At 43.8% G+C, this 20,389-nt stretch overlaps 1 protein-coding gene across 1 annotated transcript in view; it reads right to left on the bottom strand.

Annotated features, from left to right (window-relative positions):
* SCD5 (stearoyl-CoA desaturase 5) overlaps nucleotides 1-20,389 on the bottom strand; it is a 169,032-nt gene that overhangs the window by 64,632 nt on the left and 84,011 nt on the right. The window contains exon 2 of the mRNA XM_025385973.1: nucleotides 11,994-12,124. Coding sequence (XP_025241758.1) covers nucleotides 11,994-12,124 — 131 coding nt within the window. The remainder of the gene's footprint in view (nucleotides 1-11,993; nucleotides 12,125-20,389) is intronic.

Here is a 20,389-nt window from a genome sequence, read left to right as displayed (position 1 = left end):
ATGCTTGCCCCTCTCTATATTGTAGCCAGAGAGAGCTTATTGGAAATTAAACTACTCTCCAGCAAAATAAATAAATAAATCAGTGGCTTAGCATTATATTTAGAATGAAATCCAACCCCATTATTATGTTCTACAGGGCCCTGTGTTGGAACACCCCTGGGGTGAGAGGCAGGCCCATGTCTGAGCTTGCTGGGTATTGTCCAGAGCATGCTTGGGGGTGTTCCAGCCAGAGCCTCTGGTTCTCTTCGAGTGCTAGGGGTCCCCCAGACAGACACAGAGGTCCTCCTGGGTGCATGGGAAGGCTGAGGGGGCTGAGGGCAGAGGCTGTATAGACACAGCCCTGCCACATCCCTGAGGAGGATTCCATTTGGGAAGAGTCCTTTTCCTCTGGATATTGCACACACTGGCCGGACACAGCTTTGATGTCCATCGTCCAGGACACAGAGGCGTCCTCCAGTCATAAGACGGGATGTGGAGGGCAGGGTGCGTGGCACCCTATGCAGGGTCTGGCTGCTGGGATGGCCCATCTCACACTCTGCTACTGCTGTCCTGGGGTCTCGGGTCCGAGGCAACCTCCAGAGCATGGGCAGCAGCCTAGCCACAGGCGCCTCTGCCACCGTCCTCTGTCCACTGTCCACCCAGGCATGTTGGGTCCCACAGTTCTGAGTCTGCTGCCTCTGGCTGTGGTGGGAACCACTGGTCACCCCAAATCTCCACTCCCCACCTTTTCAGTTTAACACAAGCCCACACCGTGCTTAGCAGCTCTGTGCTGACTCCAGGCCCTGGAGTTCTCAGATGCTTCCCCGCGGCTCCCACAGGCATCATGTTCCCTTCTGCTGGGCAGAGGGGCCACTTTTCTGTGCAGATGTTGATGTTGTCGGTGCCAAAGCTCTATGACTTTAGCGTTATTTGCTGTGGCCAGTGAGAAAATGTTCAAGGCTGTTTCCAACTCCTGAGTTTTCCTCAGGAAAACTCTTGAGTATTTGAGTGAGGATCTTGTCCTTAGCCCTTTGGCCTGTAAGAGGCTTTGAAAATTTTACTTTATTTTTTAATGAAAGAAGATATCTGTGGTGGTAATTGCCTCCACATGAAAATGTCACCAATTGCATGCACAGTGACTGATGAATGTTTGTACCCCCACCATGTGGCAACTTTGAATCAATAACTCTTTGCAGATCCAGGGAAAAAAAAAAGAAAATCATAAGAAGAGAAAATATATTTCCTATTCATTAAGTGGAAGTGGGTCATCATAAAGGTCTTCATCGTCATCATCTTCGCATTGAATGTAGGCTGACAGGAAGAGGGGCTGGTCCTGCTGTCTCAGAGGTGGCAGAGGCAGAAGAAAATCCACGCGTTTAAGTGAAGCTGCACAGTTCAAACCCATTCTGTTCAAGGGTTAACTGTAATTGTAAGTATAGCACTTTCTTGAGTTCTGTGTGTTGTTTCAGTGAATTATCAAACCTAAGGAGATTGTGGAAACCCCAAACTTACCACTGGTCATTCAGAAGTACAGGTAGCCTGGGGACCCCACTACTGTCCTGCAACCCTTGCAGCAGGCGTCTGAAGCGGGGGCAGCCATGTGGAGCACTCAGCCTTTAACTTGTGGGATCTGATGTTCACCCTGGGTGGTTATAGTCAGAATTACACTGAAGTACACCAACTTGGGGTGGACACGGAGAACTGGTGTGCAAGGCCCTGATCACGCAGGGCCCCATAGAACATAATAATGAGGTTGGATTTCATTCCAAATACAATGCTAAGCCACTGAAATATTTATTTATTTATTTTGCTGGAGAGTAGTTTAATTTCCAATAAGCTCTCTCTGGCTGCAATATAGAGAGGGGCAAGCATTGAATCAGGAAGACCAGTTCAGGAGGCTTTTGCAGTAGCCTAGGAAAAAGTTGATCTTGAACTAAAAGGTGGTAAAAATGAGAAGTGTGCAGACTAAAGATGTAATTTAGTGGTAGAACTGAAGGGATTGGCTTAAAAATTGGTGAGGGATAATTAGGGAAATGGAGAAATCATGGACGACACCCAGACTTCTGGTGGGAAAGCTAGGAGAAGAACAGAAGAACAGTTTCGGGGAGAAGGTAGAGTCACAACTTTGAATTGGGGCATGCTGAGTTTGAGAAGCCTAAGAGACATCCAATGAGACACGTCACACAGGTAGCCAGATTTGTAACACACTATACCCTGTCAGCTTACTTCTTCAATCTGGGTGATTTTCTAACTATGCTGTGACCTCCTACAGTATATTCTAATCATTCCTCTCTCCCTACCTTTGCTCAGATGTGTCCCTACCCTCCTTTTCTTCTCTGCCTAGACAAATCCTTTTCACGTGCAGCTCAAATCTCCCCTTCTGCAGTAGGCTTTGTCCAACGATCCTAGCCCATATTCAAATTTCTGCAGCCCTAAGAGTCAGTGTGACACTTTTGAGCAATTTAACTCCACGTTGTCTTTTTATAAGAGTCTTTATTGCACACAAGTCTAGCCAGCTCTTTCAGATTATAAGCTCCTCATCCAAGGGCCACTTCTTAGATATTACTTGTGTTCCTCACAAGCACGTAGTGGCTTACGCACTTTTAAATGTAATGGTAATTAAACAGCAGATTTACATGAAACGCTATGAAAGATTCAAATGGAAGAAGGTAAAAATAATCAAATGTTTCTGCCTTCTAAAAGAGTTTTTAAAAACAAAGCTAGAAATTTCCATTTGGCATCTGAAACTCCATAAATATTATCATTAATTAAAACTGCTGATTCAATGACTTCTGTAGACATGTATCTTTGGAGCTTGATACGGCATTGAGGCGGCATTCCTGAGATAATCCTGTGACAAGAGCGCTGGCTGGCATTAACAGGAATTGGAACACGATGATTGAAAAGCCTGAACTTTGATAAATAAGGACCAATGATGAAAAACAGTTCAATATCTAATAAGGGGGTGGGGAAGAGGCCACTAACAGAAGGCCTCACTGTGTCTGTTAGATCTGTTTCATTTCATATCTTCATTAATGTCTGGGAACAAAGCTTACACATTTTGTTAATAACATTTCTGATTGGTACTAAATTAGGAGGTGCTGCAGACATCATTGAGGACAGAGGAATAACACAGATGGATCTAAAGAGGTTAGAAGTATGAATAGAAATTATCACAATGAGTTTTGATTTCGGAAAAATGCAAATGAAGGCAGCTGGGGGAGAAATCATCCAAAATGCAAAATAATCAGTGGGTTGGGAAATCTAGAAAGCAGCAACGTAAGAGTGTCTGGCAGGCTAGCAATGGAATAAAGAATATGCAATGACATTGTGCTGTCTCAGCCCAAATGGCTAGTGACAGGTACAGGGAGAAATGACCTGTCAAAGAATTGCATTGCAATACAGTGTTCTTCAATGTCCATAAACATTTTTGGAGATGGTTTGGGAAAAATAAACAAAATAAGCTCAGACATTTGGTCCTTAGTTTATTCAGCTGTTGGAAAAGAATTAGACTCGTGGCTTCTAAGGTTCCCCAATTCTAACCGCCTGTGATCCCAGCTCTAACCTTCTGTGGTTCCAAGACAAAGAAAGGTTGGGAGAAAATACATGATGAAGGAGGTTCACTGCGTGCAGCACTTCTGAAGATCTTCAGGAAGAGCAGACAGAATGAAACACAAAGCTTGAAAATGTGTTTCCAAATAGATTCCCAATTGACAGGACAGCATGCGGAGTTCACTTTCAACAACAGTATCTTTCTTCCAATACAGATGCCAGGCTAAATTAACATAAAATCTGATAGTATTTGTTTATAAAAATTATCTCAACCAAATATTTCTTTAAATAAAAACTCTTTAAAGTATTGTGGTTTTTTTGGTTTACAAAAATCTAATCGCCTTAAAGTGGTTAGAAATATACCCATTGTACAAAGCAGGTACGGTCTGCATTAAAGAGTTCCCAGCGTATCTGGAGATGGTGCTGTGAGAAACAGACCAGCCCCGTTGGTTGGTCTGTCCATCTGTCTAATCACCCTCTTGCTCAGACTGTCACATTTTCATCCCCTTGAGGTTCATTTTCTTAGGTGATTTCTCTCATGTCACCTACTTTCACTGACCTAGATCCCCAACAAATAAGCAAGTAAGGCATCTTAGGGGTAGGGAAATTTTATTTTCCACCTTAAAAATCGGTTCACTTTTTATTTTCCACCTTAAAAATCGGTTCATTTTTGTTGGTAGAAAGTATAATTAATCCCACCAGGTAAGTGCAGAAAGAAAATGCCGTACCCCACTCAGCAGCCTCTGGAGAGTTTCCTGGTTTCCTTTCTCTCTCTCTTCCTTGCTCTCTCACTCACTCGCTAGGCCACCTCCCACCTGCACCACTTTGGCTGTCGGAGTATTCCGCGTGATGGAAGGGGTTACAATGCAGCATGCATGGAATGACAATGCTTTAATGAACTGATAAATCACCGTACGGCATCATTGCTTAGAGACCACCAAGCTATTTGCTCTTTGCACATGACTTCCAAATGTCCCAAATGTGCCTAGGACGGTGAAATGCTGTGGAAGAAGACAATGTGAGGCATGATGTGCAAATCACCTTCCAAAATCACACCAGGAAAACCTGTCAGGACATCCGGGTCAGGACCACTTCTGAAGCTTGGGCTCATGGCTAGGAAAGGTGGCAATACTGACACAGGATTTCTGAAGGGAGACTTAGAAGCCACAGAGAGCCACATAAGGTTAAGGATTCCTGAGCTGCACTAAAGTTCTGGTGCTTTGTTCTCTTCTACACAACTGCCACTGCATGCTGCTGCTAACAGCACGAGCTGTACTTGAGGATGCTGCCTCGCATACAAGTCTCCCTCCTTGACAGGCACACCCCACAGAGACCCAGCCTTGGGGGATGGCCTATGATCCTGAACCTGGCACAAACTCTTTGGGGTCTCCTGACTGTGGTCTGAGGCTTACTCAAGCCATGGAAATGCATGAGGCCATGTCACTCCCTGCCTAAGACCTGGCAGTGCCTTCCCGTGATATGTAGAACAATATCTGAACTCTGCCTGATAAAGCCCTGCACTGATGTGGCCCCCGTCCCCCACTCTGGCCTTGCACTCACATGGACCAGCCATGCTGGCCATCTTTCTGCTCCTTGAACACAGCATCCTAGTTCCTACATTTGCTTTGACTCCTCCCTCTGGATGCTCTCCCTCTAACCTCCTCTCCTTCAGGTCTCAGCACTAATGCCACCTCCTCAGCAAGGTCTTCTCTGACCACACTTTCTAAAGGTGCCCTCCATGTGACGTTACTCTGTTTAATTCTTTATATTCTTCTCTCTCTGAATACATTTGTTTGTTCATTTGCTCACATGTTCATTTGCGCTCTCTCCTACTGTAGTATACACGTTATGAGGACAGGGACCTTGTCTGTCTTGTTCTCCTGTGCCTGAAACAATGCTTAACACATGTATTTGCTGAATGAAAGGATAAATGGGAGAGGCATTAGAGCAGGGTCCACAACCCCCGGGCCACGGACTGGTATAAGAATCTAATGATGAATGTTATGTATTTGAATCATCTTGAAACCATCCCCACACCCCACCATCTATGGAAAAATTGTCTTTCATGAAACTGGTCCCTAGTGCCACAAAGGCTGAGGACTATTGCATTACAGCACAGCAGTAACAGGGTGACTTCTGGAGTCCAGATGCTTACATTTCAACCCCTCTTCTGTCACATAAAACTGTCACATAAATCCGAATGTCCTTGGACAGGTTATATAACCATTTTTCTGTTTTCTAGCCTATCAAATGAGGAAAATAATAGTACCTACTTTGTAGGGGCATTATCAATGACTTTTATTTTTTTTTTGAGACGGAGTCTTGCTCTGTCGCCCAGGCTGGAGGGCAGTGGCACAATCTCAACTCACTGCAACCTCAGCCTCCCAGGTTCAAGCGATTATCATGTCTCAGCCTCCCAAGTAGCTGGGACTACAGGCACGTGCCACCATGCCTGGCTAATTTTTTTTTTTTTTGAGACAGTTTCAATCTTGTTCCCCAGGCTGGAGTGCAATGGCCCAATGGCTCATGCCTGTAATCCCAGCACTTTGTATTTTATTTTATTTTTTTGGGACAGAGTCTTGCTCTGTCACTAGGCTGGAGTGCAGTGGCATGATCTCAGCTTACTGCAACCTCCGCCTCTCAGATTCAAGCAATTCTCCTGCCTCAGCCTCTCAGGTAGCTGGGACTACAGGTGTGCACCACCATGCCTGGCTAATTTTTGTATTTTTAGTAGACACGGGGTTTCACCATGTTGACCAGGATGGTCTCGACCTCTTGACCTCGTAATCCACTGGCCTCAGCCTCCCAAACTGCTGGGATTACAGGCTTGAGCCACCACGCCTGGCCCAATCCCAGCACTCTGGAAGGCCTAGGCAGGTGGATCACTTGATGACAGGAGTTCGAGACCAGCCTGGTCAACATGGTGAAACCTTGTCTTTACTAAAAATGGAAAAATAAGTTGGGTGTGGTGGCGCACACCTGTAATCCCAGCTACTTGGGAGGCTGAGGCAAGAGAATCGCTTGAACCTGGGAGGCAGAGGTTGCAGTGAGTCAAGATCACACCACTGCACTCCAGCATGTGCAACTGAGTGGGACTCCATCTCAAAAAAGATAAAAAAGAAAAAGAAGATATTTAAGTAATAATGGCTGAGAATTTTCCGAACTAGTGACAAGCACCAAACCATAGATCCAGGAAACTCAGAAAACCCCAAATAGGATACACACCAAAAAACCCTACACTTAGGGTTTATACCATGCCTGGCTGGTACTTAGGTATTATCATATTCAAACTGCAGAAAATCAAAGACAAAGAGAAAATCTTGAAAGAAGCCAGAGCAGAAAAAATCCCTCCTTACCTATAGAGGAGAGAGGAGAAGAATTATACTAGGTTTCTCTTCAGAAACCGTGCAAGCAAGAAGAAAGTGAAATAAAATATTTAAATATTAAAACAGAAAAATCCACCCACCTAGAATTCTGTACTCAGCAAAATTACTCTTTGAAAATGAAGTAGAAATAAAGACTTTCTCAAGCTGGGTGTGGTGCTATGTGCCTGTAGTCCTAGCTACTAGGGAGGCTGAGGTGGGAGGGGTGGTTAAGCCCAGGAGTTCAAGGCTGCAGTGAGCCATGATTGCTCCACTGCACTCCAGCCTGGGTGACAGAGTGAGATCCTATCTCTAAAAAAAAAAAAAAAAAAAAAAAAAAAAAAAAAAAAAAAAAAAAAAAAGACATTCTCAGACAAACCAAAATTGAGGGAATTTGTCATCAGTATACTTGCCTTGCAGAAAATGGTAAAAGGAGTTCTTCAGAGAGAAGGAAAATTATATCAGAAACCCGGATCCACATAAGTGAAGGTAAAATAGAAACTTTTATTTTCCTTATTCTTAATCTAACACATAACAATTTGTTCAAAATAAGAATAGTAACAATTTGTTTAGTGATTATAGCTTATGGATACGTAAAATGAATGACAACAATGTCTTAAAAGACAGGAGGGAGAAATTGGGAATAGACTGTTATAAGGTCCTTGTGTTACTACAGATACTATTATGAAGTGGTATAGTTGTTATTTGAAAGTGGGTTTAGATTAGCTGTAAGTGTGTATTACAAATTCTAGGGCAATCCATAAAAATTTTTTAAAAAGAAGTATAATTGATATGTTAAGAGAGGAGACGCTGGGCGCGGTGGCTCAAGCCTGTAATCCCAGCACTTTGGGAGGCCAAGACGGGTGGATCATGAGGTCAGGAGATCGAGACCATCCTGGCTAACACGGTGAAACCCCGTCTCTACTAAAAAAATACAAAAAAACTAGCCGGGCGATGTGGCGGGCACCTGTAGTCCCAGTTACTTGGGAGGCTGAGGCAGGAGAATGGCGTAAACCCAGGAGGCGGAGCTTGCAGTGAGCTGAGATCTGGCCACTGCACTCCTGCCTGGGCGACAGAGCGAGACTCCGTCTCAAAAAAAAAAAAAAAAAAAAAGAGAGGAGAGAAAATAGACTTATACAAAATGGTGCATTGAAACCACATAAAAATAGAAAAAGAGTAGAATACACAAATTAAAAGTAAGAAAAAGGGCAGCAAACGGAAAACAGAAACTTGGTAGATATTGATCCAACTATATCAATAATTGGTAACTTGGTAGATATTACTCCAACTATATCAATAATTAAGTGTGAATGGTCTAAATACACCAATTAAAAGACAGACTGTCAGAGAGGATTAAAAAAAAAAAAAGACTCAATTCTGTATTGTTTAGAAATCACGCTGTAGGACAGCATATAAGAATATCTAATGGGTGGCCTGAATCAGGAGAGTGGGCTTTCAGTCTATCCACTAATTAGCTGTGTGAACTTTGAGAAGTCACTGGTATTCTCTGTTTACTCCTCTGCAAAATACACAATTTAAGCTAAATCCCTTTAGTTCTCTTCCAGCTCTCAATCCAATGCCTCATTACCATGACTTGATGAGGAAATATGAGCCATGAGGGAGTGGGCTGAAGCCTCTAGTAGGTGCTTTTGATTGGACTGGGTCCGTGAGAGACCCAGATGCAGCCAGCAGGAGCAGATGCATGAGCGTGACAGCACAAATCCGAATCCTGGCTCTTGCCTGTGAAAACTTAACTCTTGGAGAACAGGAATATGTCACCTGGGTCCATCTTTGACTTGGAGCAAATTATAAGGAAGTTGCAAGCAGTCTTTAGGTTGACTTCATCCTACTGGCAAGGAAGGAGGATAGACCAGAGAGGAACTCAGGGGATCTTTGCTGAATACAAGGGTTCAGAGGGGACAGAGGATTTTATATAGCTCCTTGTCAGGCATTCCTGCCTCATCATCATCTTTTTTTTTTTTTTTTTTGAGATGGAGTCTCACTCTATCACCCAGGCTGGAGTGCAGTGGCATGATCTCATCTCACTGCAACCTCTGCCTCCTGAGTTCAAGTGATTCTCCTGTCTCAGCCTCCCAAGTAGCTGGGACTACAGGCATGCACCACCATGCCCGGCTAACTTTTGTATTTAGTAGAGACGAGGTTTTGCCATGTTGGCCAGGCTGCTCTTGAACTCCTGATCTCAGGTGATCCACTCGCCTTGGTCTCCCAAGGTACTGGGATTACAGGCATGAGCCATCACGCCCAGCCCATCATCATCTTTTTAGACTAAAAGTATCTCCACCTTTCCTACTGTTGCCTCTCAGCCCCACACATACATCTTCTATAGAAGAAAAAGAAAAGGAGTTTAAAATGTTTAAGTCTCAACTTTAAGAACACTGTTCTTAATGCTCAAGGTCTTGTTTGTAGCATCTAGCAAAAGCCCTGCTGCTCCCAAACAGAGACAGCTATGGCATGACTTGTCCATTTTGGCCAATGGCATGACCATTCTGTTGAAGGAGAGAAGAGAGAGAATCTTTGAAACTATTTTTAAAAACCCATGGATTATCAAAGGGCAACTAAATCAACAACTGCATTAAGTCAGGGTTATAAGTCACCACCCTACACTGGCAGATCATAGCATTTTTTCACTTCCCCAGGCTGTTCTCCTCACAGGGTTAAGTGGTTTAAAGAAACTGTTCTAGACACTGACTAGTTCTAGTTCTGTTCTGGTGCTCTCCCACTGACACAGTTCTGCATGTTATGGAAACTGGCCCTATGCTGATCTTACAGAGGTATCTTCCACCTAGGTCTACGTGACATTGCTATAAAACCCCAGGCCCATGAAACACTGAAATTTCCACTGGGAAACTGTGGGGATTCTAATATCCTGCTAGACAGAAAAGCTCCATGAAGGCGAGGCTTGTGACTCTTTGCTCATTGTTATTCTCACTGTGCCTTCTCAGTGCCTGCCACATAGTAGGTGCTCAATAAGTATTTGTTGAATGAATTTTAAAAATCCACTACAAATGTGGGCCTTGAAAGAGTATGCATAGTTCAAATTTGATGGTTTCTAACACCACATTTTAAAGCTGTTCATTTTTTTAATTTACCTAACAATCATGTATTGTTTTCTATATGACAGACATTAGCATACAGAAACCAATTAAACAATATATCAATTCTCATAAAAGAGAAAGTGAGAACAATATTCACCAGGTGCTACCATAAGCTTGGTACTTTTTATTCATTATTTTATCTTCCCAGCAACTCTGTGAGGCAAATATTATTATCGCCCCCTTGCAGATAAAGGAACTGATACTTGCAGAAAGGCTCACATCTAGCAAATGGCAGAGCCAAGAATTTATTCTAGGACCTGGGTACTTCCATCTACAGTGTACTTTCTCCTTAAAATAAATTTTAAATCACAGTCTAATATTCTGTTACGTGGTGTTTTGTTAAGAAAACTTAGGTTTTCAAATTTTGAGTTATAAACAAATAGTTTCATGAGAAAAAAAATCAGAGTTTTAAGCTTCAGCTACAAGTTCCTTATCTTGGAAAAAAAGTCCAATAATGAAATGTTTTATAACTACATGAGTGTGTCATTGGAGGCTATTAAGAAAGGATTGCTTGAACACAAGAAATGAAAATTATCAAGTTAGGTCCTGAACGTCATCTAAGGCCTAAGTCAATTATTATTTTGAAAGCACAACACTGAAATAAGATGGTTGAAGTCAAAATAAAGTACAGCATAGTTCACACTGCCAGTGGTGAACACATGGACATGGAACCAGGAAGCTGCCAACTGCTCCCTTATGCTTAATAGCTTATTTCCTAGAACCTCAGTACTAATTCCTGACTGTGCTTGAATTACAAGCAGTATATATACACATCACCAATTGTGTTCCCTAATTGACCTATTGTGTTATATCCTATTTACCTTATGAAAAGTCAAACTGTATGAGAGAAGCCTAAAATAAGGAAATGAATTCTGAGCTACAAGAGCACTTAGAGAAATATTTCACATCAGGTTGTCTCGTAGGAGTGGGAAGCCCATGGCAGACGTGGCCACGTGAGCTGTGTGTCTGAGGGCCACAGGGAAGCTCCTGGGTCACCTGTTTCCCTGGACTCTAGAGCACTTTTGGCAATCACGATTCCTTCCCAGTGAGTGAAAATGCACGGGGCCCAGAATCATCTACACTCATATGTGGGCAGAAATTTTGAAAACAAGTTGTTCTCACTCAGATTAGGAATTGGGAAAACAGAGATCCATGACCAAACCAAAAGTACCCAAGGAAAGTACCCAAGGAGGTGGGGAATGGCCTAGGACTGGAATAGTCCTAAAGAATATGGCCCAATCCTAGTACAGTGATGACCGTCTCTTACATTTTTATAGCCCCTTGCAGTTTTCATTGAGTTTATAACAACCCTGAGAATGAAGTTTTGTTCTTATTTTTATGGATAAAGAAACTGAAGTTGAGGAAGTGATTCACAGCTAGCACCCATCAGAGTAAAATCCCTGAGTCTTCAAACTTCAGATGCAATAGTCTTTCCACCAGGACCTCGCAGGGCTACCTCAGGACTAGGTTTTGGAAGAGCAATAACTTGGAGTCAGGCTGGCCTGCATTCGTCTAGCCCTGAATGTACTATTTTTTAGGTATATGATTTGGGCAGGTTCTTTTACGTCACTGAACCTCATTCTCCTCATCTGTAAAATGGAGATGTGTAGCATCTAGCTCACAGGGCTACTGTGTGGATCAAATACTATATGCATACCAGTGTGCTTATCACAGAACTTGGCCCCTGGTTAGGGCTGGACAAATGTTGAGGCTTTCAGGGTATGTTCACAGCATGGGCTCTGGATAGAGGAGTCTCCCTTCCCCTCAGTAGTTCAGCATGCCTTAGGGCACAAAACCCCCCAGGGGACATTTAACTGTATCTAAAAGCTACAAAGAGATAAAAACTTGGGACAGACTGGGCGTGCTTGGGGCCTGAACACTGAGTCTAGGATGGGGATGGAGGGGTGTCAGCCCATCTTTCCCCTCCTCCCATACTGCCATCTGCACTGGGTCCCCCAACACAGAGAGGACCCTCCATCCTCACCTGGAAAGCCATGGAGTTGGCGACAGCCAGAAATATCCTCAGAGGCAGCTTGGCCTTGTAGGACCTGTGGCTCCACAAGCGATGGGCACCAGCTGTCACACCCAGAGCGGCCAGGAGGAAGCAGAAGTAGGCTGCAAGACACAAGCAGGGAAAACATCAGCAATGGTCCCCGAACTTTCAAACACCCCCCATGTTTTTTCTCTCCTGAACAGGGACACATGTGAAATGGTGTCAGGGGAGAAATCTGCGACATGAAGAATCAATAACTTGAGAGGAGGCAGCCTTTTTGATTTGTAGCATCCCAGTACCATGCATAAGCAAAGAACTTTCTTCAGCAAACTTTGACCTTTGAATATTTTTCCCTACAGCAAATCTTTTATTTGCTAATGTTTCTTGCCAGTCTTGATGCAAAGTCACAACCATGTCAATGTACATTCGCAATTCAATCTCACACGTACACTCTCGGCAGGGCGGAGATTGAGCTCTACGTCACCACTTAATTGGCACCCATTAAAGGGTGAGAGATATATGAAGAGCATATTTCTAAGTGGCAGTGCCCATTATTGGTGTCAATAAACATATTTAAAGAGAGCACAATATTACATCTTCCAGTAGTGTTTGACCAATCTTGATCTCAATCTATATTGATTTGGTTCTAAAAACAAGATTTACCCTTAACTGTAAGAATAAGCGATCCCTGAATATATGTGGGTTTCATGAACATGACAAATCATTCCTTACTTGAAAGGTTAAAAGCAAAAAACAAACAACAATCTGCCCACAAATCACAGAAAGCAGCAGCAAATAAAAAGCTCTGGCCTCCTTTGTTACTGTAATTTAACCTTGGTCATGAGTCCATGAAATGGACAGTCATTTTCCTTGTCATCCCTGGCCTTCTTGTCTCTGTTTTAACTATCAGGTAGTCAGGAAACAAGTAAAATCTAGAATAAAAAAATTCAGTGTGATTCTATTTCACCAGTAGGCTGGACCTTGGGTGCAATAAAATTAATTCCAAGACTCCATGAAAACAATTGTCTAAAATAGGATCACTCTAATCTACATTTGCCAGTCAGGCCTTTACCACTGACATTGTCTTGTCCTTTTGGGAATCTCCAATAATTTAGGGGTCATTTGCATGGTTCTCTGTCTATCCCTATGGCACCGACAATGGTTCACAGCAGCGCCTGTACTGTGCAGTAGTGGCTGTTGGTTTCCCATGGTCCTTCTTCTAACAACTGGAATTTGGCCATGTGACCTGGCCCTTGCCTAGCATAGTGCCCTGTCTTCCGGGACATGAGAATAAACACCTGAACCAATGATTTTCTCTCTTCTGGCTCAAAGTCTAAGCTAGGGTTTACCAAACATTACATATTACCAAGCTGAGAAAACCTGATTACAACAGCAAATCTTGAGGCCAAGAAAGTGAGACATGAAGACAATGAAGATGCCCACAAGAGCTAAACCTGTCTTGAGTCACTGGTTGCTGACCTAGGAGCTCTGTCATTCTTCTTTTGATCCTGGGAGCCTCCACAGTATGTCCTAGTTAGCAGAGCCAACAGACTTCATTTTCTTGCTTAAACTAGCTTGCACTGGATTTCTGATGCTTAAATTCTGCTGAAGCTCTGGGGAAGAAACCAACCCTCTGGTCATGACTTAAATGAGGAAAAACCACAAAAACACATTCTGGGATGAATGTGAGGATTTATGGGCTCTCCCATTAACAGGATTCAGTTTTCCTATTTTGACAGTGCTAATTCTGTTCTTAATTTTTCTTCTATGATCTTTGTGAAGACTCATATTCAAACAAGTGTTCAGATGGATGCTTACCAGCTGGTTCTGAGGTAATGAAATATTCAGACACAGAACTGGTGACTTTGAGGGGATAAAAGGAGTAATGGGTAATGCCAAATACTTTACCAAGTAACTCATACCTCACAGAGAAAGGTGCTAAATCAATAGAAACCAGAATCACAAGATGACAGAATCATAAGCAACAAACAAGTATGGCAGTGTGGATGCAAAGAGTCATTGATTCTGGTTAGCTCAAGCCAAAAACAAAAACAAAAGCAGGAATTAAAAAATATATGGAGCAGCCTAGAGAACTCAGGGATGGTCCTGCAGGACAGGCTATGCCACCTCCAAGACGGTCCATGTGCTCCCCACCTTCTGGCATGCATGGCCTTGTGTAGTCTCTTCCCTATTAGTAACTTGCTTCTAACCAAAAGAATATAGCAATATTGAGGGAATGTCAGTTCCATGATTAGTGTACAAAATATTGTGACTTCTGTTTTGCTAGCAGATTCTCTCTTGAGCTGGCTTTGATAAAGCAAGCTGCCATGTTGGGGAGGCCCACATGGCAAAGAATTGAGGATTCCTCCAGCCAACAGTCAGTAAGGAAATGAGGCCCCCAGTCCAACAGCTCTCAAGGAACCAAATTCTACCAACAACTACATGAGTGAGCTTGGAAGCAGATCCTTCCTCAGTCGAGCCTTCAAGCAAGATCGTAGCCCTGACCAACACACTGCAGCCTCGTGAGAGATCTCGGGGCAGAGGATCCAGCTAAGCTGTACCTGGACTCCTGCCCCACAAAAACTGTAAGAAAATAAATATGTTTTGTTTTACACTGCTAAATTTGGGGGTCATTTGTTATGCAACAATAGATAACCTGAATACAAAACATAAGCAGGAACCTTTCATTCATGGAAGGAAGGTACATCTTAAATCCTGATTGCAGAATAGTTTATCATCTATAGGGAAAGTAAACAGGCTGGTGTTGCATGGGGTAGGGAGTGGAGGCAAGGGGAAGAGGCGACTGACTGCTAATGGGTTCTATGAATAAAAATGTTTTAAAATTTATTTTAGGGATAGTTGCACAATTCTGCAAATATACTAAAAACAAATGACTTGTATACCTTAAATAGGTGAGTTGTACAGTATGAGTTAGAGCTCAAAAATGCATTATTTAAAGAAACAATTACTGAATTCCTATTGGATTTTGTTACTATATATATTTTCTTACTGTAAAATAAAATAGACCCATCCCAAAACAGAACAAAGCAATCAAAAACCAACCATTGGCCTAGGATGCTCCCACAGGCATCACCACTCCTGGATACTTGCCACCACCAGACATGTGTCATAACTTGGACCCTTGAATCTTCCACAGAGGCCAAGAAGAACCTCTATATGACCCTACACCTATGCCTGAAGCTATCAAGACCACCCAGGATTCCATGGCAGAAGTACCTTGTTGCCCATGCTTGGATCACAAACCCAAGCTCGAGCAGCCAGGGATGGGAAGAGGCAGAGCCAGAGCAGAGTCCAGAGCTCCTTTGGCTTCTGTGTGGAAGACACAACCTCCTATCTGTCCTGATTTCCCTGTTTGGTACACTGTTTTGATAATGATTGTAGTGACCCCCTCCTAACTATATGACAGAGAACAGTCCTAGAAGGATGCTAAAAAGCAAAAAGTAAAACTCCCTTAATCCTGGACCTGATCAGAGACAGAGATGGACAGCCCCCTTCAAGAGCCATCCCTGAGTGCTCGACAGAAGGAAGCACTTGGCAGAGCTCTCTAACCCTCGCTTATAATCTATATCTCTATAGCATCAGAGTGAACGTTAATAAATAATAATAATAAGAGCTACCATTGACTGAGAGCTTTCTATGTGCCAGGCCCTCTTTAAGCACTTTATACATGGTAACTCATTTAATACTCACCACAAGTGTAGGGGGTAGGTACCATTATGATCTCCATCTTACAGATGAAGAAAACTAGACAGTGATAGAGCCAGGATACAATCTAAGGCAGGAAGGGCCCACATTCTAAATGCCCCTGCTGACTGCCTGTGCCCTGGAAGCAGAGTTCATCCTATCAGGAGGAACTTGAATGAATCACGTCCTTTTAGCCAGATCAAAACACAAGCTGAAAGTCAAAACTCTGGTTTTCCTTTCTCCCCTTCCAAGTTACTCCCTTGCCGGTAGTACCTACACCATCATTCTGCATCCCATTCAGCCTCGGCTTGTCATAAACGTGAGTGTCAGGAGAGCCGAGACTTTATGAGACAGTTTCATTGAGCTGCTATTATGTACCAGCCACTGAGCTCAGAACCGGGAGTTTAACAGGAATTTGAAAAGTAAGTTACTTGCTATACAATGACAAAGTATGGAAAGTGTTACAGAGAAAATGAACGCAATAATATAAGCGAGATTAAAAAGTGGGTAATTTAGTTTGGGGGACCAGAGAAGGCTTTGCAGAAGAAGCAAGAATTTAGGCTAACACTTAAACGATAAGAAGTCAACTGAGCAAGGTTCAGAGGAGGCAAGATCAGGCAGAGGGACTCACAGATGCAAAGCCCTGTGGGTGGAAAAGAGGATGTGATGGACAGAAGGAAACATTAAACATAAACTTATTTGTTCTAGCAATTCCACTTCTAGGTGTTTACCCAAAAGAATTGAGAGCAGTGATAGGACTCAAACAGATACTTAGATATCCATGTTCATAGCAGTATTATTCACAATAGCCAGAAGGCAGAAATAATCCACGTGTCCATCAACAGGTGAGGAACATCCCTGCCTAACAGAAAGTCAGAAGGGAGTGGAGACTCACTGACAGCCTGCCCTGGGTGTCACTTTACCAATGTACCTAATTTTCCTGTTTTACTCCTATGAGGTAGATGTCATAATTTCCATTTTACAGATTTGCAAAACTGAGACCCAGAGACATTAAATAAATGCCTTGGGACTTCCAAGTGATAAAGCCAGAACTCCAACACCAGATCAGTCCAACCCCAAGCCCTTTCAGGCAAGTGCAGTGGTTCTCCACCCCGGCTGCGACTGCAGTCACCTGAGATCTTAAACATCCGACTGCATCAGAAATGGGGGCCAGACAGCAGGCATCTCTCTCTCAGCAGATGATTCTGATGCAAAACCAGGCTGAGAAACTCCTGCCTCGTAAGGTACACCCTCTCTTAGACACCATGTGGCCCCACCCTCTCAATTTACAAACAGAGAGATGAGATCCAGAGAGCACTGCTCTCTACAACCCACCGCCAGTTGCTGACTCTCCATAGGGCCTCAGTAAATGCAAAGTGACCCTCGGATCAGGAGACAATGTCATCCTGTCAGTGAACTCAGGGTCCTGTTCACACTCCACCTGCCCCACCTCCCCACCAGCTCCCTTTGATGGTGAGAACTGCCCCCTAGTCTCTCAGCTGCAGAGTCTTTGATATCTGGGTGCTGGACTGTGGCTCAGGGTGTGCAGTGGGGAGCGATTTTCCCCCAGGGAACTGAGGAGAGGAGGGGGAAGCCAACACAGGGTGAAGGCTTCTTGGGAGAGGGTGACACCTGGGGTGAGGAGAGAGAACATGGAAGAAGACACTGTGCTTTCATGTCTGCTTTTGTAGTCAGCTCAAGTGTTTTGAAAGTCAGTTCTGGGCTCTGGCCAATTAGTGACTGTTTCTCCTCTCTAGTCCTTCCCAGGTTCTGAAGATAGATAGGGAAAGGCCTACAGCCCCATTGATGGAGAGGGAGAGAGGGAGGGAGGGAGGGAGGGAGAGAGAATGAGAGAGGGAGAGAGAAAATGAGAGAGAGAGAAAAAACGAGAGAGAGAGAGAGAGAGAGAAGCACATATATGTAGGGCTCAGCAATACAGCGTAATGGCTAAAATGGCCCTGGGACTGAATCCCTGTTAAATCACTTACCACTGTGACAATTTCTCTAAAGCTTGGTTTCTTCATGTATAAAGTAGGGAAAATAGTACCTGCCCCTAGGTTTGTTGTAAAGATTAAAAGAGGTACTGCATGCAAAATTGGAACTGTGCCTGACAAGCAGTAAGCATTGGCACATATTATTGCCCCATGCATGAATGCCATGCTCTGTTTCTGAAAAGGTCCCCTCCCTGATAACCCCCTCTGAAGACACCCACACTTTTCATCACTATAAACTTGTGGTTCTGATGAGGAGGTAGAGATTTTGCCTCCCCTCCCCACTCTGACCCCCTACATTTGGCAATGTTTTCAGACATTATTGAGCGTTGCAACCCAAAACTTGAAGGATGTTACTGGCATCTAGTGGGTGGAAGCCAGGTATGCTGCTCAGCATCCTACAATGCACGGAAACTGCCTATGTACAGAATATCCAGGACGGCACGGTGGCTCACGCCTGTAATCCCAGCACTTTGGAAGGCCAAGGTAGGTGGATAACCTGAGCTCAGAAGTTTGAGACCAGCCTGGATGACAAGGCAAAACACTGTATCTACAAAAAATTAGCCAAGCGTGGTAGCATGTGCCTGTAGTTCCAGCTACTTGTGGGGCTGAGGTAGCAAGATCTTTTGAGCCCAGGAGGTGGAGGCTGCAGTGAGCCAAGATCGCACCACTGTTCTCTGGCCTGGGTGATAAAGTAAGACCTTGCCTTAAAAAAAACAAAAGGCCGGGCGCGGTGGCTCAAGCCTGTAATCCCAGCACTTTGGGAGGCCGAGACGGGTGGATCACGAGGTCAGGAGATCGAGACCATCCTGGCTAACACGGTGAAACCCCGTCTCTATTAAGAAATACAAAAAACTAGCCGGGCGAGGTGGCGGGCGCCTGTAGTCCCAGCTACTCGGGAGGCTGAGGCCGGAGAATGGCGTGAACCCGGGAGGCGGAGCTTGCAGTGAGCTGAGATCCGGCCACTGCACTCCTGCCTGGGCGACAGAGCGAGACTCCATCTCAAAAAAAACAAAACAAAACAAAAAAAAAACCAAAAAACCAAAAACAAAAACAAAAACAATCCAGCCCTAAATGTCAAACATGTCAATAGTGACAAGGTAGAGAATCTCTAAATTCTTAGGAAAGCTCTTCTTGAAACCAAGCCTTGTTCATTCTCTGGGTTTGACTGCAGCTGTCCTTGCTTCTTCACACCTCTCTAGTTTCATGGGGAGCTGCAGAAGCAGGAATAATTTATTTCTGATATTATTTCATAAATAAGCTGGAAACAAAGGACTATGGTGTGAGATCAATAGCATCACTGATTCTCACATTTTCATGTGCCCTATAACAATAAGAGCTACCATTGACTAAGAGCTTTCTATGTGCCAGGCCCTCTTTAAGCACTTGATACACAGTAACTCATTTAATACTCACCACAAGTGTAGGTAGGGGGTAGGTACCATTATGATCTCCATCTTATAGATGAAGAAAACTTGACAGTGATAGAGCCAGGATACAATCTAAGGAAGGGGATCTTAGTAAAGTTTGGACCCCAGCCCAAGAGATTCTGATTCAATAGGTCTGGGGAGGGACCAACTAACTTTATATACATAATTTTTTTTTTTTTTTTGAGATGTAGTCTTGCTCTGTTGCCCAGGGTGAAGTACAAGCAATGGTGTGATCTCAGCTTATTGCAACCTCCGCCTCCAGGATTCAAGCCATTCTCTCACCCCAGCCTCCTGAGTAGCTGGGATTACAGGCATGTGCCACCATGTCCAGCTAATTTTTGTATTTTTAGTAGAGACTGGGTTTCACCATGTTGGCCAGGCTGGTCTCGAACTCCTGACCTTGTGAGCTGTCCACCTTGGCCTCCAAAAGTGCTGGGATTACAGGCATGAGCCATCGCGCCTGACCTCAACTTGTATTTCTAACGAGCTTGTGGCAGGTGCTAATGCTGCTGGCCCAGAGTCCGAGTGTTTCTCTGACCAGCCAGATCAGAGAGACAGAGAGAGGGAATGAATGTGTGTGTGTGTGTGTGTGTGTGCACGCGCACGTGTGTGTGTCTGATTAAGGGCTGCCAGTGACAGGGCAAGCACCTCTACGGCTACTTATCTCATGGAATAGCACCACAAAGAACCTCAGTTAAATCTTACATCTTCCCTTGAAAAGTTTGGGTATACAAGGTTCAAGATTCAGAGGTGATTTCCACGTATTCTTTCAAAATCAGAACATTTTCAAGGGTGTTAGAGACTGCAAGCTGAGAAGCAAAGGGTTTCTTCTTACTATTAAAATCTTCTAAATTCTATTATACTTAAAATAACCAGCAGCTCCTCTCTGCCATCTACCTCTCTCCACTAAGCCACCATCTATTGTGCTGCATATGAGCCGCAGAAAGATATGTTCTCTCATCCCACAGCATGAATCTTTAAGCAACTGCCCACATCTAGGAAGATTAAATGACAAAGGGATAGAACAGGAGAGAGAGTGGATATATTTCATGCCTTTTATACATACTGCTTACTTTCCTCAAGTGTCCTTCCTGCCTTGGGTTAGGTCCATTTACATGGTTCTCACATACTGGGCAACTGCTACTTTTCCTGGTTGATTTACAGCTTATATAGCAATAAGCATGAAAGTCATAGCAGATCACTAAGAAACACAAAATTATAGCATATGTTGTTACTGCTCTGCTACTGCACCACACAGTTT

The sequence above is a fragment of the Theropithecus gelada genome, chromosome 5 (assembly GCF_003255815.1).
Source record: "Theropithecus gelada isolate Dixy chromosome 5, Tgel_1.0, whole genome shotgun sequence".
NCBI classification, from domain to species: Eukaryota; Metazoa; Chordata; class Mammalia; order Primates; family Cercopithecidae; genus Theropithecus; species Theropithecus gelada.
This window is presented reverse-complemented; position numbering and strand designations above follow the sequence as displayed.